This window comes from Mya arenaria, chromosome 8, assembly GCF_026914265.1.
Source record: "Mya arenaria isolate MELC-2E11 chromosome 8, ASM2691426v1".
Taxonomy (NCBI): domain Eukaryota; kingdom Metazoa; phylum Mollusca; class Bivalvia; order Myida; family Myidae; genus Mya; species Mya arenaria.
In genome coordinates this window covers 1,333,516-1,358,805 of record NC_069129.1, presented here as the reverse complement: position 1 = coordinate 1,358,805, position 25,290 = coordinate 1,333,516, and the positions used below count along the sequence as shown (strand labels likewise).

At 39.9% G+C, this 25,290-nt stretch overlaps 1 protein-coding gene across 2 annotated transcripts; it reads left to right on the top strand.

The window, feature by feature from the left end:
- The first annotated feature begins 6 nt into the window (after positions 1-6).
- LOC128242422 (protein arginine N-methyltransferase 7-like) lies at positions 7-24,982 on the top strand. Of its 2 annotated transcripts, XM_052959565.1 has the most exons (16): positions 7-113; positions 881-986; positions 1,256-1,329; positions 1,557-1,593; positions 2,226-2,375; positions 4,686-4,794; positions 5,685-5,791; positions 5,919-6,058; positions 6,871-6,963; positions 16,500-16,683; positions 20,528-20,658; positions 20,970-21,090; positions 21,191-21,412; positions 22,156-22,392; positions 23,232-23,392; positions 24,280-24,982. In XM_052959565.1, exons 3-16 carry the CDS (start codon positions 1,277-1,279, stop codon positions 24,545-24,547), a joined length of 2,013 nt encoding a protein of 670 aa, XP_052815525.1. In that variant the 5' UTR covers positions 7-113; positions 881-986; positions 1,256-1,276; the 3' UTR covers positions 24,548-24,982. The 2 variants fall into 2 exon arrangements, with proteins under 2 accessions (XP_052815525.1, XP_052815524.1); XM_052959564.1 differs by lacking the exons at positions 7-113; positions 881-986 and having other exon boundaries at positions 1,155-1,329.
- Positions 24,983-25,290: the final 308 nt, after the last annotated feature.

Below are 25,290 nucleotides of genomic sequence, written 5' to 3'. Positions count from 1 at the left end.
CCGCGTTTTAGTCAGTAGTTTTTGACAAGAGTTATCTTTCGTAACCTACTGGCATGTGCGCAGTGCAAAATTACTTTCAACTTCTTTCCTAGGCATCTTCGTGGCCCCATGGTGTAAGTCTTAAATATATTTCATAGCTTAGTAAAGAATACTGTTTAATCTTTGTTTCTAGACATAAATGTGCAATGATGATGCATTATATCTACTTCAAAATGTAAACTTGAATCTCAAGCTTTGAGGCCATGCTTGTTGTTGTGCAGAATTCTTCATGTAAATTTACTTGTAGTCAAATATTACCGGTTGTTGTTCAGTAATGGTCAACATGTTGATGTTTAAAAGTTGAAACACTATTTAAACTGTGTCTCTCGTGAGATGTTTAGTAAATCTTTTAATTCGGTGTATTTCTTGAGAAGCTTGATATTCAAGGGAGATAATACTTGCTTAACCCTGTCCGTGGGATTTGGTCTTGCAGAAGTTGCCTCCCTTGCATCGTTATTAACCATCTAGCTTTATTATTTGTATTTAAACAGATCTTGTAATGGGATTTACTTGTAATTTGAGTAAAGATTATTTGATCTGTTGTTCTTAGCCCTTAATATGTTAGATTATTGTTTAGTATGATGTTCATTTACAATTAACAGTAAATGGATTTAATATTGAATAGAAAGTAGTAGATGATGCTTTTGCAGTGTGCTGTGGATTTATGTTGTAAACAGGATAGATCTCAGTTTAGTGTTCATTTAATACTAGAATATGGGATCTCATCTGTTCACTTATAACATTTAGACGGTTATTACTTATTCTAACACAATGGGGGCTAACGGCAGCACATTTCCATTTTCTTTTACCTGAGTGGTAATTCCAGTGTTTGTATTTTCAGCTTTTTACTATATGAATAAAGACTATCTGTGGAACCATCGTTGACATTAATGCAGTCAAAACTCGGTGACAGAACAATTTTAATCTCAAAATAAGAGGACGCACAAGTAAGTTGTGTTTTTATCAACGTATCTTTCATAATTGATACAGAATTATCGAGACAAAACATAAATTTTGTTTATCTGGTCTATTCATCTATATACTACAGTATAAGGGGACGCCACTGCGTAGGTTATTGCTATTACCAAGCAGCTTGAAGTTATCAGTGTGTTGTAATCTTTCAAAATGGCCGCCCCCATGTTCACATGATTTCTAAACACAACCTATGCTACGTGTTATATCTTATTCTAAAAAAATGAGCACATTTGTGTCACAGGTTAACAGGATTACAGGGAAAATGGAATGGTGTTTCAGAGATGACGACTATGACTTCAAGCAGGAAATTGCTAGGTACATCCATTTCGGATATTTTTTAACTTTCGGACATGTTTAGTTTCCATTAAGTTGGCGGTAAAGTCTAGTGAATTGCTTTTATAAGATTGAGTTTCAAAGGTACTCTTTTGAGGAATATGATGTTGGCCAGCAAACGTATTGGATCAAACAGTTTCAGTTGGTCTTTAACTTGTTACTCAGTATAACTATAAGAAAGAAATATAAACAAAATATTCCACTTTCAGATCATCTTATGCTGATATGCTGCACGATACAGAAAGGGTAAGGCTTACGTATATTTCTTTTTATTCAATTTTATAGCACTTTTTACCCAAACTCTGCCAGCGTTTCATTGAATGATATTGGCTGAAGTTTAACTCTGCCCATATTGAATTAACGAATGTTTAATTAAGTACAATTGTCTTAAGCCTGTACATCAATAGCACACATTAGTAATGACATTTTCAACTGTATCACATGGACTGTATTATTGAAAAGCTTAGTCTGGCTTTTAAACTTTTACATTTTAGCATCCATACACATGTACTATTGAAAAGGGGCGTCGCTAGGTTTTGCTTAGATTTGTCAGGTATTTTTTTTAACTTAAAAATACATAAATCATTACTTAAAAGTACTATTATGCTTTAACTGATTGGAACTAGGCAATTTTATGATGAATCATTTGAAATAGTGTTAGCACTAAACATCAGAATTGTTTCTTCGGCACCCTGCTAATATATTTCAGATGCCTTAGTGGGGGCAGCAATTAAAAGACAGGGCAACATGTTGCCAAATTATTAAGGTGGCACCGCCTGCCACCCTTGCCATCCAATTAGAGACGCCTTTGCTGGCATAGCTGTCATTTAACCCACGAATTAAATCTTTTTTTTTAAATAATATACTTGAAAATCCAGAATCAGCTGTATTATGCCGGTCTAAAAGTTGCTGTGGCAAAAAAGAGAGCAGCTGGAGAACCTGTGAGGGTGTTGGATATTGGAACAGGTACCGGTCTTCTCTCCATGATGGCAGCCAGCCTCGGGGCAGATTCCGTGCATGCTTGTGAGGTAAAAACAGGATATTTATGTTCATGTTTGAGCTTCTGTTAAGTCATACATGTGATAACGTCCCGGACATCCGGGATAATCCCGGAAATCGTATCTCTGTCACGGAGGGTGCATGTTTGTCCCGGAAAGTCATAAAAAAAAATATCGAAAAAAATAATCTCGGAATCGATTATCTTAATTTTACCAATGTAAGTCAGCTATTTTGCCTGTCCGGGACACTGGTCGTAAAACACAGGACATGTTGACACTAATCCGTTAATTGGTACGTGTGTCGTGGAGGTCATCGTCAATCACCCGATAATTTATCTATTGGCCTATTGTTGTGCTTAACGAGTCGGGGAGGGTTCTTGTATATATATTTTTCACACATTTTACCGACAAACGAGCATGAAGGTAAGTTCAAAGAAAGTGACAAAATGAGTAAAAAAACAAAATTAAAACACGGAAAACATCCCATATTCCATTCAAATTTTGAAGTCGATACATCGTTATACTTTAAACAACTTTAAACAACTTACGCGTCCATAAGGAATTTTAGTGTTTTGAACTATTATTGTGTATATTATTCATATCTTGGATTATCATTGGCTTTGTGTGTGTATTCAAAAGTGGTGTTTAGTGTAGTGTGGACAATGTCCAAACGTCCAGCAGATTCTACGACTTGCGTCGGTAGCACCAAGAAGGCGAAACGGTCAAGCCGTTACCAAGACAGCTGGGCAACGGAGTTCAAACCGGCATCCCACGATCCCGTGGCCAGGGCCGAAGTCTACTTCGCGACATTCATTGCCGAGCACAACCTGTCGTTCTGCATTGCAGACCACTTCACAGACCTGGTGAAAGTCATGTTCCCTGACAGCGAAATCGCAGAAGGTTCGGTTCCCCACCCTCGTTCTGCTGGCTTTCGCCGCATTCTCGCTACCGCACTCCAACGCCGACCCTGAGCGCTGCTTCAGCAGTCTGAAGAAAATCCAGAGGGACGACAGAGGCAACTTAAACAAGCAAGCGATAAACGCCCTACTGTCCTTGAAGTACAACTCCAAAACGCCATGCTTTAAGACGGAAATTACGTCTGACATGTGTGCTGAGGCCCGTAAAGTGTGTAACTAGTGTTGTTAGTGTATGTTCTTGTAATAAAATAAGACATGAGTTTGTATTACTGTATTATTTTTTCACATGAATTCATTTACGTTGATATGATTATAAAACGAAATAAAATTGAGACATGTGTGCGGAGGCTTGTAAAGTGTGTAGGTGGTCCTGTTAGTGTATGTTCTTCAAATGAAATACATATTACACATAGAAAATCTATTGTATTATTTATTCATTTTTATTAATTCATGCTGGTATGATTATAAAACGCAATAAAATTGAAATCCTTCAGTTGATGTTCTTGTTCAAACCCACAAATATCACGCTCTGCAGGAACCGCGGGTCTTTCTCCTGACGTGACAGACACGTCTCTATCAAAATTATATGCATTTCCAAATGGAAAAAAGCTCATCGACTGGAAAATCTTCTTGATCGTCTGGAAAATATTGTGTGTCATAAATTGCAAACGTTTTAAATGTGATAAAAAAATAAATATTTTGTAACGCATGTTCTCAAAAGCGCGGGAAAACAGGTGCCCGTATAGTTGTTTTTTCCTGTTTTGATGAAACCGAAAGTAGACTTCATATCTTCTGGTTAGCACTTCATTTAAAGCCTGGGAAAATATCTGGTGGTTTTATTTTTTCAAGAAAATGCAGAAAAAAACGAACCATGTCAAGTAAAAAATACATCTTGGCAGTCAAAATAGGTACATTTTCCCGACGTTAAAAAGACTTAAATAGCCTCAGATATGCTCTAGAATGCACCACAGACGTTCCCCATTTAATGTTTTTTTCGAGGGTCATGCCCCTGGACCCCCTAGTGTGCATTGACATTACAACGAGTGTCCCAGAATCGACCCAAGAAATTATCACATGTATGGTTAAGTAATATAATTACAAGTGTGGTCTTTTTCAACCATTTTGCAAAGGGGGTCAGGCCCTCTTGGATGGGAAATCATGTTTTGATAAATTTGGGAAATCCCATTTATTCCTTTGTGATTTTTTTTACTTTTGGCCCCCAAATAGTAAAAACAAACCCACTGATTTGTGACATTTTTGCGAAATTAAACAGTGTCATGAATTTCTGTAAAAAGTGTCATCATAGCTCTAGTTGCTTGTCCTAATAGATTAAGAAAATATTTTATCAAAGCATTATTATACTGATCGTAATATGAGTAAATGAAATGATTGCCTTTTTACATAAATTTGTTAATTTCTTCAGGCCTTTACTCCTATGGCAGATTGTGCAAAGAAAATAATTGCTGAAAATGGATTTGCAGCTCAGATAAAAGTGATTCCAAAAAGATCAACTGACCTTGTTATTGGAGAAGGTATTAAAAAAAATCTGATTGAAATATTGTTAAAAATATGTCTAACATTGAAAATTTTAAGTTTTGATTTTGAATTTTAAAGGCCATGTCACTTGAATGAAAGTAAGTGGTGTAGTTCATACATGAGCCTTTTATTGGCAATAGAGTGCTGTCAATTGAGTTTACGCTTTAATTAAAGGATGTATGTTTCTGTGACTTGGAAAGCCATAAGCTTTGAAATAATTGTCTCAGAACAATAAAATGAAAAAAAATATTCCATAAAATCTTATGTTAACATTGTCTTATCATTTTTTCGCTAAGGTTATCATGTCTTGATGCTATAAAATAATTTTGATTTTATGGGGAACGAAATTCATTCTGCTTATTTTTAAAAGAAGTCATTAAAAAAAAATCACATTTTGTGTATATTTTCCTGGTGCTGAGATATTTTTTATCAGAAAATCTTCTATTGTGGAAGATTTTTGAAGAAACCTGAAGTTACACTAGTCTGTTAGTTCATCAGGTGCCTTTAAAAGTGAGTGTGTCATGGTATACCTGTGTGTCTCTTACCAAAGAGGTTGTCTGTCAAGCTCATCACTGAGATCTTCATCATGGCCTCTAAGAATGCATGTACGGGTATCTGATTGCACAACTTGCATCTGTCAGGTATCGAACCCACAACCTCTCGCTCTCCAGGTGGATACTACCGCATCTCTTTTAAAGCTTACTCTTAAGAAAGTGTTATTTCCACTGTATACCTGGTGACATGAATACTAGTACTGTCCTCTTCCCGGGAAACAGACAATTGCACATATGTATGATTCTATTTTCACTCCTACTATCAGCTTTCATCACAATCAAAGTAAAAGGAATAAGCATAAACTAACTTACTGCCTTTTTCTGACTTGTAGACCTGCCAGAGAGGGCCAATATCCTGGTGACAGAAGTGTTTGACACTGAGCTGATTGGAGAGGGAGCTATTGGTACATACACACACGCCCTGCGAGAACTTCTCGTGGTATGTACACACATGCTTCAGTTTTGTTTTACGGAGGGTTGTCCATGTCAACAACGTATGAACCCATAGGAACCTGAATGGCATCACAGTTTTGTTTGTTTGTTTTTATTTTACTTTTATATTTCAGAAAGACTGTATAGTGGTGCCCTCAGTTGGCAATATGTACATACAGCTCGTCAGCTCAAAGCTTGTACGTCGCTGGAACCAACTAGATGACCTGGACATTGATGGCAAGACCACAGTTACCTCCCCTCTTGCAATGAAAAGGTAGATAATAAATTAGATATTTCAGTAATACTCATGTTCAGCATAAACTTACAGTTTAACTGGAGTGTTTAAATGTTGATCATCCATCTAATGAATAGAATGTGTTGCTTATGTGTGGAATCCATTGACTTTTATTTTACATTCATACTACTGGCACAATCAGGATTTGATACATCAACTTGACAAGTTTAACTGTTTCAATATTTTGAAAAAGGAACAAAGAGGAACTCTCAACTTGTTTTTGTGTTCAGGACCTGTTCAGCTGATTATTAACCTTGGCCATAACTAAAATATATAGACTTCAAATATAACTTGGCTCACATATTTCAAGAGCCAATACACAATGTACAACAAGGCACATAACTCTGGCTTTAATAACATTTGAGTAATTCTACAGAAAATCAACAAATGAATGTTGGTGTTTGCCATGCTGTCCTCTCATTAAATTCTGACAATGACTTTGTTTCCAACAATGAACATTGACAATACCACCAGTTATCAACTTGAAATCAGTATTCAGCATAGCTTGTACATGTATTATCCACTCATGGTACATGGTAAACTGATGGCCAAGTGACCCTGCATTAGAGGTTTTGGGGCTGCAGATTTGTTGCTGATCAGTACTGGTGAGAACCGAGCAACTACATGTAACAATGGTTCTTGACAACATTTATATGGCTGATTTTAAAACCATAGATTCAGAAAGCTATTATATCTACAAAGTTATATTACTTGTTCACTGTTTCCATGTAAAATAAATATTTCATTTGCCTAAAACTGTACCTCTTAAACCCTCACCTCTATGTATGCAGGTGTGGAGGGGCTCCTGCCCTACATGATCTCCAGCTGGACCAGCTGCCCCTGGAGAAATTCACCAGGCTTACCCCACCCAAAAGGGTCTTCAGGTATAGTAGAAACTAGGTTCCTCTATGTTCATGCAAACTTGGTGATTCTCTGGTCTGATACACTAACACACATGGCATTTCTCTGTTATAACACACTGGGCATATCTCTGGTATAACACACTGGGCATATCTCTGATATAACACACTGGGCATATCTCTGGTATAACACACTGGGCATATCTCTGATATAACACACTGGGCATATCTCTGATATAACACACTGGGCATATCTCTGATATAACACACTGGGCATATCTCTGATATAACACACTGGGCATATCTCTGATATAACACACTGGGCATATCTCTGATATAACACACTGGGCATATCTCTGATATAACACACTGGGCATATCTCTGGTCTTACACACTGGGCATTTCTCTGGTATAACACACTGGCTGGTATAACACACTGGGCATATCTCTGATATAACACACTGGGCATATCTCTGATATAACACACATGGCATTTCTCTGTTATAACACACTGGGCATATCTCTGGTCTTACACACTGGGCATTTCTCTGGTATAACACACTGGCTGGTATAACACACTGGGCATATCTCTGGTATAACACACTGGGCATATCTCTGATATAACACACTGGGCATATCTCTGGTCTAACACACTGGGCATATCTCTGGTATAACACACTGGGCATATCTCTGGTATAACACACTGGGCATATCTCTGGTATAACACACTGGGCATATCTCTGGTATAACACACTGGGCATATCTCTGGTATAACACACTGGGCATATCTCTGGTATAACACACTGGGCATATCTCTGGTATAACACACTGGGCATATCTCTGATATAACACACTGGGCATATCTCTGGTATAACACACTGGGCATATCTCTGATATAACACACTGGGCATATCTCTGATATAACACACTGGGCATATCTCTGGTATAACACACTGGGCATATCTCGGGTATAACACACTGGGCATATCTCTGATATAACACACTGGGCATATCTCTGGTATAACACACTGGGCATATCTCTGATATAACACACTGGGCATATCTCTGATATAACACACTGGGCATATCTCTGGTATAACACACTGGGCATATCTCTGATATAACACACAGGGCATTTCTCTGGTATAACACACTGGGCATATCTCTGATATAACACACTGGGCATATCTCTGATATAACACACTGGGCATATCTCTGATATAACACACTGGGCATATCTCTGATATAACACACTGGGCATATCTCTGATATAACACACTGGGCATATCTCTGATATAACACACTGGGCATATCTCTGATATAACACACTGGGCATATCTCTGGTATAACACACTGGGCATATCTCTGATATAACACACAGGGCATTTCTCTGGTATAACACACTGGGCATATCTCTGATATAACACACTGGGCATATCTCTGATATAACACACTGGGCATATCTCTGATATAACACACTGGGCATATCTCTGATATAACACACTGGGCATATCTCTGATATAACACACTGGGCATATCTCTGATATAACACACTGGGCATATCTCTGATATAACACACTGGGCATATCTCTGATATAACACACTGGGCATATCTCTGATATAACACACTGGGCACATCTCTGATATAACACACTGGGCATATCTCTGATATAACACACTGGGCATATCTCTGGTATAACACACTGGGCATATCTCTGGTATAACACACTGGGCATATCTCTGATATAACACACTGGGCATATCTCTGGTATAACACACTGGGCATATCTCTGATATAACACACTGGGCATATCTCTGATATAACACACTGGGCATATCTCTGGTATAACACACTGGGCATTTCTCTGGTATAACACACTGGGCATATCTCTGGTCTAACACACTGGGCATATCTCTGGTATAACACACTGGGCATATCTCTGATATAACACACTGGGCATATCTCTGGTCTAACACACTGGGCATATCTCTGGTCTTACACACTGGGCATATCTCTGGTATAACACACAGGGCATATCTCTTGTATAACACACTGGGCATATCTCTGGTATAACACACTGGGCATATCTCTGGTCTAACACACTGGGCATATCTCTGATATAACACACTGGGCATATCTCTGGTATAACACACTGGGCATTTCTCTGGTATAACACACTGGGCATATCTCTGGTATAACACACTGGGCATATCTCTGGTATAACACACTGGGCATATCTCTGGTCTAACACACTGGGCATATCTCTGGTCTAACACACTGGGCATATCTCTGGTATAACACACTGGGCATATCTCTGGTATAACACACTGGGCATATCTCTGGTATAACACACTGGGCATATCTCTGGTATAACACACTGGGCATATCTCTGGTATAACACACTGGGCATATCTCTGGTCTAACACACTGGGCATATCTCTGGTCTAACACACTGGGCATATCTCTGGTCTAACACACTGGGCATATCTCTGGTATAACACACAGGGCATATCTCTGGTATAACACACTGGGCATATCTCTGGTATAACACACTGGGCATATCTCTGGTCTAACACACTGGGCATATCTCTGGTATAACACACTGGGCATATCTCTGGTCTAACACACTGGGCATATCTCTGGTATAACACACTGGGCATATCTCTGGTATAACACACTGGGCATATCTCTGGTCTAACACACTGGGCATATCTCTGGTATAACACACTGGGCATATCTCTGGTCTAACACACTGGGCATATCTCTGGTCTAACACACTGGGCATATCTCTGGTCTAACACACTGGGCATATCTCTGGTATAACACACTGGGCATATCTCTGGTCTAACACACTGGGCATATCTCTGGTATAACACACTGGGCATATCTCTGGTATAACACACTGGGCATATCTCTGGTCTAACACACTGGGCATATCTCTGGTCTAACACACTGGGCATATCTCTGGTCTAACACACTGGGCATATCTCTGATATAACACACTGGGCATATCTCTGATATAACACACTGGGCATATCTCTGATATAACACACTGGGCATATCTCTGGTATAACACACTGGGCATATCTCTGATATAACACACTGGGCATATCTCTGGTATAACACACTGGGCATATCTCTGATATAACACACTGGGCATATCTCTGATATAACACACTGGGCATATCTCTGGTATAACACACTGGGCATATCTCTGGTCTTACACACTGGGCATATCTCTGATATAACACACTGGGCATATCTCTGGTATAACACACTGGGCATATCTCTGGTCTTACACACTGGGCACATTTCTGGTATAACACACTGGGCATATCTCTGGTATAACACACTGGGCATATCTCTGGTATGAACCACTGGGCATATCTCTGGTATAACACACAGGGCATATCTCTGGTATGACACACTGGGCATATCCCTGGTCTTACACACTAAAGCATATTTCTGGTATAACACACTGGGCATAATCCTGCTCTTACACACTGGGCATATTTCTGGTATAACACACTGGGCATATCTCTGGTATAACACACTGGACATATCTCTGGTATGACACACTGGGCATATCTGTGGTCTAACACACTGGGCATATCTGTGGTCTAACACACTGGGCATATCTCTTGTCTTACACACTGAGCATATCTCTGGTATAACACACAGGGCATATCTCTTGTATAACACACAGGGCATATCCCTGGTCTTACACACTGGGCATATCTCTGGTCTTACACACTGGGCATATCTCTGGTCTAACACACTGGGCATATCTGTGGTCTAACACACTGGGCATATCTCTGGTATAACACACTGGGCATATCCCTGGTCTTACACACTGGGCATATCTGTGGTCTTACACACTGGGCATATCTCTGGTCTAACACACTGGGCATATCTGTGGTCTAACACACTGGGCATATCTCTGGTATAACACACAGGGCATATCCCTGGTCTTACACACTGGGCATATCCCTGGTCTTACACACTGGGCATATCTCTGGTCTTACACACTGGGCATATCTCTGGTCTAACACACTGGGCATATCTCTGGTCTAACACACTGGGCATATCTCTGGTATAACACACTGGGCATATCTCTTGTATAACACACTGGGCATATCTCTGATATAACACACAGGGCATTTCTCTGGTATAACACACTGGGCATATCTCTTGTATAACACACTGGGCATATCTCTGATATAACACACAGGGCATTTCTCTGGTATAACACACTGGGCATATCTCTGATATAACACACTGGGCATATCTCTGATATAACACACTGGGCATATCTCTGGTATAACACACTGGGCATATCTCTGGTCTAACACACTGGGCATATCTCTGGTATAACACACTGGGCATATCTCTGGTATAACACACTGGGCATATCTCTGATATAACACACTGGGCATATCTCTGGTATAACACACTGGGCATATCTCTGGTCTAACACACTGGGCATATCTCTGGTCTAACACACTGGGCATATCTCTGGTATAACACACTGGGCATATCTCTGGTATAACACACTGGGCATATCTCTGGTATAACACACTGGGCATATCTCTGGTATAACACACTGGGCATATCTCTGGTATAACACACTGGGCATATCTCTGGTATAACACACTGGGCATATCTCTGGTATAACACACTGGGCATTTCTCTGGTCTAACACACTGGGCATTTCTCTGGTATAACACACTGGGCATATCTCTGGTATAACACACTGGGCATATCTGTGGTCTAACACACTGGGCATATCTCTGGTATAACACACTGGGCATTTCTCTGGTCTAACACACTGGGCATTTCTGTGGTCTAACACACTGGGCATATCTCTGGTCTTACACACTGGGCATATCTCTGGTATAACACACTGGGCATATCTCTGGTATAACACACTGGGCATATCTGTGGTCTAACACACTGGGCATATCTCTGGTATAACACACTGGGCATTTCTCTGGTCTAACACACTGGGCATTTCTCTGGTCTAACACACTGGGAATATCTTTTATATTACATACTGGGCATATCTCTGGTATAACACACTGGGCATTTTTCTGGTCTAACACACTGGGCATTTCTCTGGTCTAACACACTGGGAATATCTTTTGTATAACACACTGGGCATATCTCTGGTCTAACACACAGGGCATATCTCTGGTATAACACAGGGCATATCTCTGGTCTTACACACTGGGCATATTTCTGATATAACACACTGGGCATATCTTTTGTATTACACACTGGGCATATCTCTGGTCTAACACACTGGGCATATCTTTTGTATAACACACTGGGCATATCTCTGGTATAACACACTGGGCATATCTCTGGTCTAACACACTGGGCATATCTCTGGTATAACACACTGGGCATATCTCTGGTATAACACACTGGGCATATCTCTGGTATAACACACTGGGCATATCTCTGGTCTAACACACTGGGCATATCTTTTGTATAACACACTGGGCATATCTCTGGTATAACACACTGGGCATATCTCTGGTCTTACACACTGGGCATATCTCTGGTATAACACACTGGGCATATCTCTGGTCTAACACACTGGGCATATCTCTGGTCTAACACACTGGGCATATCTTTTGTATAACACACTGGGCATTTCTCTGGTCTAACACACTGGGCATATTTCTGGTATAACACACTGGGCATATCTCTGGTATAACACACTGGGCATTTCTCTGGTCTAAGACACTGGGCATTTCTCTGGTCTAACACACTGGGCATATCTTTTTGTATTACACACTGGGCATATCTCTTGTCTTACACACTAGCTGGCTCTCAGATCTTACACACTAGCTGGCTCTCTGGCTTACACACTAGCTGGCTCTCTGTTCTTACACACCAGCTGGCTCTCAGGTCTTACATACTTGCTGGCTCTTGGTCTAACACACTAGCTGGCTCTCTGGTCTTACACACTATCTGGCTCTCAGGTCTTACACACTAGCTGGCTCTCTGGTCTTACACACTAGCTGGCTCTCGAATCTTACACACTAGCTGGCTCTCTGGTCTTACACACTAGCTGGCTCTCTGGTCTTACACACTAGCTGGCTCTCTGTTCTTACACACTAGCTGGCTCTCGAATCTTACACACTAGCTGGCTCTCAGGTCTTACACACTTGCTGGCTCTCAGGTCTTACACACTAGCTGGCTCTCTGGTCTTACACATTAGCTGGCTCTCAGGTCTTACACACTAGCTGGCTCTCTGTTCTTACACACTAGTTGGCTCTCAGGTCTTACACACTAGCTGGCTCTCTGTTCTTACACACTAGCTGGCTCTCAGGTCTTACACACTAGCTGGCTCTCAGGTCTTTCACACTTGCTGGCTTTCAGATCTTACACACTAGCTGGCTCTCAGGTCTTACACACTAGCTCGCTTTCAGATCTTACACACTATCTGGCTCTCTGGTCTTACACACTAGCTGGCTCACAGGTCTTACACACTAGCTCGCTTTTAGGTCCTACACACTAGCTGGCTCTCAGGTCTTACACACTAACTCGCTTTCAGATCTTACACACTAGCTGGCTCTCAGCTCTTACACACTAGCTCGCTTTTAGGTCCTACACACTAGCTGGCTCTCTGGTCTAACACACTAGCTGGCACTCTGGTCTTACACACTAGCTGGCTCTCAGAACTAACACACTAGCTGGCTCTCAGATCTTACACATTAGCTGGCTCTCCGATCTTACACACTAGCTGGCTCTCTGGTGTTACATACTGGGCGGATTCCGTTCTTACAAACTGGGCAGCTTTCCTGACCAAAACACTGGGTGGCTTTCAGGTCATAAACACTAGTTGACTCTTAAGTCTTACACAATGGCCGACTTTCTTATACACTAGGTGACTCTCCTGTCTTCATAAGCTGAGTCTCGAATCTTACACACTGAGTGGCTTTCCAGTTTAATACACTGGGTGGCTTTCCAGTCTAATACACTGGGCGGCTCTCTGATCTTACACATTAGCAGAGTCTCCTGTCTTACATACTGGACCTCTTTCCAGTTTAATACACAGGGCGGCTCTCAAGCCAAACACACTGGGCATATCTCTGGTCATAAACACTGGGCAGCTTTCCAGTCTAATACACTTGGCGGCTCTCAAGCAAAACACACTGGGCATATCTCTGGTCTTTAACACTGGGCGGCTTTCCAGTCTAATACTCTTGGCAGCTCTCAAGCCAAACACACTGAGCATATCTCTGGTCTTTCACACTGGGTGGTTTTCCAGTCTAATGCACTTGGCAGTTCTCCGGTGTAACACACTAGCTGGCTTTCCCATCTAACTGGAGAGCTTTTTGGTCTTATACATTGGGCGTCTCTAGTCTAACACACTGGGCGGCTTTCCAGTCTAATACACTGGGCAGCTCTCAAGTGGAACACATTGGGCATATCTCTGGTCTTACACACTAGCTGGCTCTCTGGTCTTACACACTAGCTGGCTCTCAGATCTTACACACTAGCTGGCTCTCAGGTCTTACACACTAGCTGGCTCTCTAGTCTTACACACTAGCTGGCTCTCTGGTCTTACACACTAGCTGGCTCTCGAATCTTACACACTAGCTGGCTCTCAGGTCTTACACACTAGCCGGCTCTCAGGTCTTACACATTAGCTGGCCCTCTTGTCTTACACACTAGCAGGCTCTCAGGTCTTACACACTAGCTGGTTCAGATCTTACACACTAGCTGGCTCTCAGGTCTTAACACACTAGCTGGCTCTCTGGTCTTACACACTCGCTCGCTTTCAGATCTTACACACTAGCTGACTCTCTGGTCTTACACACTAGCTGGCTTTCAGATCTTACACATTAGCTGGCTCTCTTGTCTTACACACTAGCTGGCTCTCAGATCTTACACATTAGCTGGCTCTCTGATCTTACACACTAGCTGGCTCTCCGGTGTTACATACTGGGCGTTTTCCGTTCTTACAAACTGGGCAGCTTTCCTGACCAATACACTGGGTGGCTCTCAGGTCATAAACACTAGTTAACTCTTAGGTCTTACACAATGGCCGACCTTCTTATACACTAGGTGACTCTCCTGTCTTCATAAGCTGAGTCTCGAATCTTACACACTGAGTGGCTTTCCAGTCTAATACACTGGGTGGCTTTCCAGTCTAATACACTGGGCGGCTCTCTGAACTTACACATAAGCAGAGTCTCCTGTCTTACATACTGGGCGGCTTTCCAGTTTAATACACAGGGCGGCTCTCAAGCCAAACACACTGGGCATATCTCTGGTCTTTAACACTGGGCGGCTTTTCAGTCTAATACACTGGGCGGCTCTCAAGTGGAACACATTGGGCATATCTCTGGTCTTTCACACTGGGTGGCTCTCCTGTCTTACACACTGGGCGGCTTTCCAGTCTAATACACTGGGCGGCTCTCAAGTCAAACACATTGGGCATATCTCTGGTCTTTCACACTGAGTGGCTTTGCAGTCTAATACACTGGGTGGCTTTCCAGTCTAATACACTGGACGGCTCTCTGATCTTACACATTAGCAGAGTCTCCTGTCTTACACACTGGACTGCTTTCTAGTCTAATACACTGGGGGGCTGTCTAATCTAACACACTGGGCTAATCTCTGGTCTTTCACACTGGGCGGCTTTCCAGTCTAAAACACTGGGCGGCTCTCTAGTTGAACACACTGGGCATATCTCTGGTCTTTCACACTGGGCGGCTTTCCAGTCTAAAACACTGGGCGGCTCTCTAGTTGAACACACTGGGCATATCTCTGGTCTTTCACACTGGGCGGCTTTCCAGTCTAAAACACTGGGCGGCTCTCTAGTTGAACACACTGGGCTTATCTCTGGTCTTTCACACTGGGCGGCTTTCCAGTCTAATACACTTGGCGGCTCACGGGTGTAACACACTGTTCTGATATTTCATGATGGGCTTAAGTAATATGATACTCTCGTCTCTAGAGTTAATTTTACTGTTATACTGCTAGGCACACAGTTGTCTTGCTGTGTTCTTGGTGTACATATGTAGATGAATAAATGGAATACAAAATTATAAGTTGTTTTGTTATTCCATGAACACCAAACATTAAAACACACACTAGCTGGCTTTTCCATCTAACTGGAGAGCTTTCTGGACATTGGGTGTCTCTAGATATGCCCAGTTTGTAAAATCAAGTCATGTAGTATAAGTACGGTACCTCTCTCTTACTATTAAGACCAGAAAGTGGGACTGTAAACATTTTGACCCTAGACCAGAGTGTTCTTAGTCTAAGTTCTGTTTCTCTGGTTTTTAAAGATTTAATCAAATACTAGTAATCCTGTTCTTGATATCCATACATTGTATCTAAAACTGGACTGCATATATAGAAAATGGTGTTTTAGCAAATATGTTATCCTTCTTATACAAATAAGTGTATATACTCATACTGTAAACAGCATTAGACAAGCAATTAGCTGCTTTTCAGATTACCAACACAATGACAGTTGAAGTACTTGAATTACCAAAACCCGTCATCCAAATGTGTCTACTTCTCTTTCAAAAAGGTTTGACTTCACTGGTGTGACACCCCTCCTTGAGGACGAAACTTCCATAGTTACCATGGAAATGGAAGGGAGTGGCCCCGTAGATGGGATCTTCATGTGGTGGGATCTAGAGATGGACCCCAATGCAGAGATAATCCTGAGTTGTGCCCCTAACTGGGCTCACCCAACACCGCGTAACATGCAGGTAGGCTGGCTGGTGGGAGAGAGGGAGAGAGGAAGGGAGTTAATACATTTTTATCAATTGGGCAGAAAATGAATGGTGCTTAAAGTTATCAATGACAATCTGAAGGATGTTTTTATGCCCCCCGAAGGTGGGCATATTAAAATCGCACCGTCCGTCCGTCCGTCCGTCCATCCTCCCATTCGTCCGTGTACTGTGTCCGGCTCAATAACTCGTGTCCGGGTTGTAACTTTCCCTTGTATTGACAGATTTTAAAATAACTTGCCACATGTGTTCCACATACCAAGACGACGTGTCGCGTGCAAGACCCGTGTCCCTACCTCTAAGGTCAAGGTCACACTTAGGTGTTTATTCACAATGGAGTGCTGCATACAAGGACATAGAGTATAGGTTGTCGTGTCCGGGCTGTAATTTTCCCTTGTATGGACAGGTTTTAAAATAACTTGCCACATGTGTTCCACATACCAAGACGACGTGTCGCGTGCAAGACCCGTGTCCCTACCTCTAAGGTCAAGGTCACACTTAGTGTTTATTCACAATGGAATGCTGTATATATAAGGACATAGAGAATAGGTTGTCGTGTCCGGGCTGTTACTTTCTCTTGTATGGACAGATTTTAAAATGACTTGCCACATGTGTTCGACATACCAAGACCACGTGTCGCGTGCAAGACCTGTTTCCCTATCTCTAAGGTCAAGGTCACACTTAGGTGTTTATTCACAATGGACTGCTGCTTATAAGGACATAGAGTATAGGTTGTCATGTCAGGGCTGTAACTTTCCCTTGTATCCACAGATTTTAAAATAACTTGCCACATGTGTTCGACATACCAAGAGGACGTGTCGCGTGCAAGACCCATGTCCTTACCTCTAAGGTGAAAGATACACTTAGGTGTTTATTCACAATGGAATGCTGAATATAAGGACATAAAAGTGTAGGTTGTCAAATATGGGTGTGTTTTTAGCTCACCTGTCACGTAGTGACAAGGTGAGCTTTTGTGATCACTCTTCGTCCGTCGTCCGTCCGTCTGTCCGTCCGTCCGTCCGTTCACAATTGCTTGTGAACACAATAGAGGTCACAATTTTGACCTAATCTTTATGAAACTTGGTCAGACTGATCATCTCTATAAAATCTAGGTCAAGATCGATATTGGGTCATCTGGGGTCAAAAACTAGGTCACTAGGTCAATTAGTAGAAAAACCTTGTGAACACAATAGAGGTCACAATTTTAGCCTAATCTCAATGCAACTTGGTCAGAATGGTCATCTCTATAAAATCTAGGTCAAGTTCGATATTGGGTCATCCGCGGTCAATAATTAGGTCACTAGGTCAATTAGTAGAAAAACCTTGTGAACACAATAGAGGTCACAATTTTAGCCTAATCTCAATGCAACTTGGTCAGAATGATCATCTCTTTAAAATGTAGGTCAAGTTCGATATTGGGTCATCCGCGGTCAACAACTAGGTCACTAGGTCAATTAGTACAAAAACCTTGTGAACACAATAGAGGTCACAATTTTAGCCTAATCTCAATGCAACTTGGTCAGAATAATCATCTCTATAAAATCTAGGCCAAGTTCGATATTGGGTCATCCGCAGTCAATAACTAGGTCACTAGGTCAATTATTAGAAAAACCTTGTGAACACAACAGAGGTCACAATTTTGACCTAATCTTTATGAAACTTGGTCAGACTGATCATCTCTATGAAATCTAGGTCAAGTTCGATATTGGGTCATCTGGGGTCAAAAACTAGGTCAGTAGGTCAATTAGTAGAAATACCTTGTGAACACATTAGAGGTCACAATTTTAGCCTAATCTCAATGCAACTTGGTCAGAATGATCATCTCTATAAAATCTAGGTCAAGTTCGATATTGGGTCATCCGCGGTCAATAACTAGGTCACTAGGTCAATTAGTAGAAAAACCTTGTGAACACAATAGAGGTCACAATTTTAGCCTAATCTCAATGCAAATTGGTCAGAATGATCATCGCTGTAAAATGTAGGTCAAGTTTGATATTGGGTCATTCACGGTCAATAACTAGGTCACTAGGTCAATTAGTACAAAAACCTTGTGAACACAATAGAGGTCACAATTTTAGCCTAATCTCAATGCAACTTGGTCAGAATGATCATCTCTATAAAATGTAGGTCAAGTTCGATATTGGGTCATCCGCGGTCAACAACTAGGTCACTAGGTCAATTAGTACAAAAACCTTGTGAACACAATAGAGGTCACAATTTTAGGCTAATCTTAATGCAACTTGGTCAGAATGATCATCTCTATAAAATCTGGGTCAAGTTCGATATTGGGTCATACGCAGTCAATAACTAGGTCACTAGGTCAATTATTAGAAAAACCTTGTGAACAAAATAGAGGTCACAATTTTAGCCTTATCTTAATGAAACTTGGTCAGAATGATCATCTTAACATAAGCTAGGTCAAGTTCCATATTGGGTCAACCCAGGTCAAAAACTAGGTCACTAGGTCAATTAGTAGAAAAACCTTGTGAACACAATAGAGGTCATAATTTTAGGCTTAACTCAATTCAACTTGGTCAGAATGATCATCTCTAGAAAAATATAGGTCAAGTTCGATATTGGGTCATTCGCGGTCAATAACTAGGTCACTAGGTCAATTAGTATAAAAACCTTGTGAACACAATAGAGGTCACAACTTAAGCCTAATCTAAATGTAACTTGGTCAGAATCATCATCTCTATAAAATCTAGGTCAAGTTCGATATTGGGTCATTTACCGTCAATAACTAGGTCAATAGGTCAATTAGTAGAAAAACCTTGTGAACACAATAGAGGTCACAATTTTAGCCTAATGTTAATGCAACTTGGTCAGAATGATCATCTCTATAAAATCTGGGTCATGTTCGATATTGGGTCATCCGCAGTCAATAACTAGGTCACTAGGTCAGATATTAGAAAAACCTTATGAAGACAATACCAATGTGCAGTATATCACAGGTGAGCGATTCAGGGCCATTTGGCCCTCTTGTTTTATTTTCAGAGGCAATTTAAAATAACTTGCCATATGTATTTGACACGTAAAGGCAAGATCAACTTTTCATGTACTGTCCTTGTTCATAGGTCAATGTCACATTCGGGGGCATTCGTCACATACTGTGACAGCTCTTGTTTATTCTGTGAAGAGAAATTCCTCAGACATTTTCTTATTTCATGCTTTATGATGGTTTATTGAAATATATAACGGTGGATTATATTTCAAGGAACTCACAGTTTGAAACAGTTAGTATATCAAAATATAATTTCACTGTTTCCTCAGATTTTACCGTTTCGTTGTTAAAATGGTAACATAAATGCATACAATACCCGGAAGAAAACGCAATGACGTTATTTAATTTCCTTTCAGGTACGACTTCATTTAGTTGAAATTCCGTGCAGTTTTCCTTTTAATTTTTTTTTTGTAAAACTATTAGCATGAAATAAAAAGAAAATTGTTGTTGTTCACCTGTGGCAAAACCACTCGTGAAATATTACTTTTAGTGCTCACTCAGTAAAATGTATTGCATATCTTAAACTAAAACAAAACCATTGTCCTCTATCTTTTAGGTTTTAGCATGAAGCCTTTTCATGGCTATATAGTACTCAAATGCCAAAAATAACAAGGTTATGATTACCTATAGGCATTTGATAATCTGCACTTTAGTAATTATTATAATAATACATGTGTTGTTTTTTTACCACTGGTTGTCAAAGAAAAGATATCTTGTCATAGGGTTGTTTACGTAGCTTTGGTATAAAATGCACATCCTAGCTTATAATTCACATATTAAATGTACATACATTTATGAAAAATGAAATTGTCCTCTTAGTGGCGTGACCATTGGATGCAGGCTATCTACTACCCGTATACACACCTAACTGTTGCAAGGGGTGAAATGGTCAAGGTCATATGTAAACATGATGAATACAGCCTCTGGTTTGATGTGGCCAAAGACAAAGAGTAAGTACAGATACATGTATAAACAATCTAGTATTCATGAAGATCATTGAAATGACATAGAATTCAAAGTGCCAAGGGGAGAGAAACTGTCGAGTAAGTGTCAAGGGTCATAATGATTCAGAATTGCTGCCAACTTTTGAATTTGAAAAGTAACTGCAAACTTTATATTGTTGTGGTTGTTGAAAGAAAGTAACAAAAAGTAAAATACATGGTTATGTATATAAATGAAGTTCGAATTGATGAAAATATATGAAAGAATCTTTCTTTCTCTACATGTAGTTGTTTATATCCACAAATAATGTATAATGCAGAAACTGCCCGGAGGATAGACCAATATGTACATGTGGCGCACACATAACCTACAGCAGGTCTAGACTAGGAATGCTCAGCGATCCAGATCGAAGACAAACATTTCTACAGATTATTAAAAAGGTAACAATGCATGGATTAAATGTTGTGTTTTTTTGTTTTTTACGTATGAATAAAAAATTTGGGCGAGTTCTTGACAATATTGCATTGCTACAAACTTCAGAACATCAAGCAAGACAGCAATGTTCTATGTATAAGTAACGGGAGCCTCCTGCCCCTGATGGTTGCTGCTGGCCAGGGGACAGGGCTCGTCTACGCCTTGGAGACGCACCCAATGTGTGCCCGGGTGATGCGGGACTTCATCGCACACAACAACCTGCAGGACCGGGTCACGCTTATAGACAAGCAGGTGGAGGATGTGACGGAGGCCGATATAACTGACAAGGTTGGCATTATTACACAACTGGTAGATGTGCGAACATTTTAGGTGCGAAATACTGCTTGAATTTGTCGCCATTTGTACATGTGAAATTGGCAGTTTTGTATAAAAATCTGTTTGGGAAATCTCTCCACCTTACTTATAATATGTACCTTAGTGCTCACTAATACTCGTATAAAATATTTGCCTGATGTTATTGCATCCTTTAAGGGACACAAAATAAAGTGTGGCAAATCATTATAAGAGTTAAAACTATGATACTAATGGCTGGAACCCTTCAACAAATGTTAATATATGCTCAATTACATGAGCAAGTCCCTTTTATCTGTTTGCACGAGCCTTCTCAGACCTGTGTGACCTAGGTGACATGTATAGGTAATGAGGTTCTACTGGACATGCCACAGGTGTAAATGAAAAAACATGTCAGAAGTTCAAGATCCCACTTTGAAAGTACAATAATTTATAATGTGTGGAAATATCTATGTAATATATAAAAATCATTTATTACAGATAAACATTTGATATGGAGGATATTATAAGAAAATATAAGTTTTAGATAAAGCCCTTATTTAATCTATGATCATTATGATTATGTAAACTAATGAGTATGATTTGTTTGATTGGTCACTTTTGTAAAATTTTATTTAAATATGTATGTAAAACTTTTAATAACTTTGTAGACGAAAACTTAATTTAACCTCAATACTGATCATATGATAAGATAAGATAATTTTATTGTGTGTATTTAGGTGGACGTGGTGCTGGGTGAGCCAATATTTCAGACAGCCCAGCTACCATGGGACAACATCTGTTTCTGGTACCTGGCGCGGGCCCTAGACCCCTACCTGGCCCCACGGGCGGCCATTTTGCCTGGAAACATGCGCCTGTATGCTGTGCCTGTAGAGTATGAACACCTGTGGAAAATCCGGGCTGATGTGGGCATTTGTGAGGGCTTCAACTTGCAGCAGTTTGATAACATTATTCAGGTTAGCATGAAAGTTGTTCAAAATACCCATGAAAGTCAGATTTATATATGTAATGAAAAAATATACCTAGTAGTGTGTTATACACCTGGAGAGTAAGTTCAAGGGAGTATATACTAAATAAGGTAAATTATTTTTACATTGTTAACATTATCAACTCAAAGTGTACAAACACCTAATGTTATTTTCATGCGTCAAGGTCTTATCATCTTGGGTAGTATTGGTTCATGAACATGTGATATAATATAGGCATTTTTAAATATGAATAGTTCTTTTTCAAAATGGTGTTCAGGGGTGGACTCATTCCTGTGATCATTCTTTCTGGACAGAATCTTTGCATTGTTATCACTGTTCTATGTGGCATATCAGCACGCCTCATGAATCATGACAAAAAAGGCCAGGCGATCACAGGTTAGGAAGTTGGTGTCCTATCCCCTAAACCAAGATGAAGGATTGATAATACATATATTATTCTGTTAAAGTGACTCTCTTATTCAAAATCAATACATAAACATTATAACAAACATCAATTTTGACTGATAAACCTTTAACTACTTATTAAATAATGCATTTGTGGAAAATATTAATTACTGGTAACAAGATTGTAACCGTGTATTCAATAGCAGAAATATTAAATGATTGGTGAATGCTAAAATATTTACTCTGGTCTACTCAAGTCCCATAAGGTAGAAAAACCGTGTTTTATGATAATTTCTCTCAAATTAAACTCGGTATCCTTCATAAAAATGATTGTTTTCGACATTTATTTATCCTTTTAGGAATATTAAATATTATTAATGGTAAATGTTATCTGGGAGTAAAAGTGCAACTTTAAATTCCAGTTAAACTCGGAGTCAGTAGATGAAACGGTAGAGCCCCATCCTCTATGGGAGTACCCATGTACAGCCTCCGGACCTGGAGCGATGCTCTTGAATGTGGACATGACAAGGGCACTAGCTGATGCACAAGATGTCGAGGAAACCGTAGCATTAAGCTTACTCAGGTAACTGCTGCTTTTTGTCAAGCCTGCTTGCCATAATTGTTGAAATGGTGGTTGGTTATATGTGCATGTGTTCGTTCATCTGATTTTGGCATTGGGGTTTTTGAAATTATTTCTAACAAATAACACTTTTTTACGTTCAAGACCATTGTCTGTAGGTCAGATGTCAAGGTCAAATTCAAGGGTCATTGGTCAAACTCTGTTGTATTTTGGCTCGTTTGTGCTGTAATTTTTGCATGCATTTGAGGATTACTAAATAACTTGGCACAAATCTTCACCATGAAAAGCCGATGTTTAACATGCAAAACCTATGTAAGTCAAGATCATACTCGAGGGTCATTGGAAGTACTTTAGCTTGTTGGGACTGAAACTTGGCAATGCATTAGGGAATTTCATAAAAATTGGCACAAATCTTCACCATGAGAAAGGGTATGTCACATGCAAGACCAATTAAGCTGGGTTTCAGTTTAAGGTCACATGATTGGTCAGGTTTCGTTCTTTTTCGACATCACTATCATACATTGTAAGCCACTAACCTGCCAACAATTGCATTTAAGGTCCAACAACAACTTTTCTCATCATCAGTTTCAATTTTGTTTCATGATTGTAAGTAGGCTTGCCATCAGTGGTGATTTGAAAACAAACATCCGGTATAATGGTATTGATATATTTTATAGTTTGAAAAGCTCATCAGGTAAATTTTGAAGTACCAGATTGTGTCTTGTCAGGGTCAGTCCTTCCAGTCAGTTTTAGTTATTCATATGTGCTAACTTAATGTATGAAGATTGGATATGGGATATTATGTTTAACCATTGATTGACATTATATCAAGTTCTGCCACTTCATTAACTATTTACAGTGGTTGAAAAGTTTTATCTCTACTATTATAGGTCAGAACCGTGTAATGGTGTTGCTTTGTGGGCGGAGTTTGACTTTGGAGATGGTCATGTGATCTCCACAGGACCCAGGGAACCAATCAGAACAGGGCACAAGATCACATGGGACTACTACACAAGACAAGGCGTTCACCTGCTGTATAACTCGAGGAGAATAAACTGTTTACAAAGTGGGGATGACAATTGTCATATAACTGTGTCAGTGAAGTTTGTTCCTCAGAAAGGAGACATTTCATTCAAATTTTCCCCAAGCTGGTCATGATTGCAAAGTGTTAGTTAGCTGCAAAATGTTTAATTTGATTTAGTTTTAATATAAAACGTTGCATGGCGTCATATGTTCCGTAATGGTATTGTTTTGCATAGGTGGTAATCGTCAGTAATTTTATTTAAATTGTATTTTTTAATGAATGTCACAAAAACCGATAGCTTACAGAGAGTAAATCCTGTTCTTGTGGCAGCAGACATTTCTCATGTTGGTGATAGAACCTTCAACCCCTTTGGTTAGAAAAGGACATCTATACCACAACACAACCTCACTCTGTTGGTATCATTTTTTGTATTTTGCTTTTAAATAATTATAATTAGTATTTTAACTTATATATATAGAGAGAGATGTACATGTTGAAATTTGACCAAACAAAGTCAAAACAATGTAAGATGTGAATTGTTTTAATTGATGAATTAAATGGAAAATTATAATGTTTTCTGTATTTGAAATGTATCCTATATACAAGACTAGTAAAGCAAGGTAGTTCACTTAATGTTGGACTTTTTTTCCTGATTTTCTAAATACTTGACAGCAATATAAAGAAACTTGGAAGGATGCATATGATATGACTGAGATCAAATTGTTAAGGGCAATGTTATGCTTGGGCCTTTGCTGGGCATTTCACAGCTACACATGTTTAATTGGGGCTTTATTTACTACTTTAAGATTATAAAATTACATGTCCAGGTTTAGTGTACTACTTCAAAGTCACTTTTAATATGATATTACCATAGCAT

What these genes read in the sequence shown, in the direction of transcription:
- LOC128242422 (XM_052959564.1), top strand. Translation starts at nt 1,205, where the DNA reads ATGCTACGTGTTATATCTTATTCTAAAAAAATGAGCACATTTGTGTCA. An exon ending in AGGCCGATATAACTGACAAG is followed by an intron (nt 21,413 to 22,155) that starts GTTGGCATTATT and finishes GTGTGTATTTAG; the next exon opens with GTGGACGTGGTGCTGGGTGA. An exon ending in AGTTTGATAACATTATTCAG is followed by an intron (nt 22,393 to 23,231) that starts GTTAGCATGAAA and finishes TTTAAATTCCAG; the next exon opens with TTAAACTCGGAGTCAGTAGA.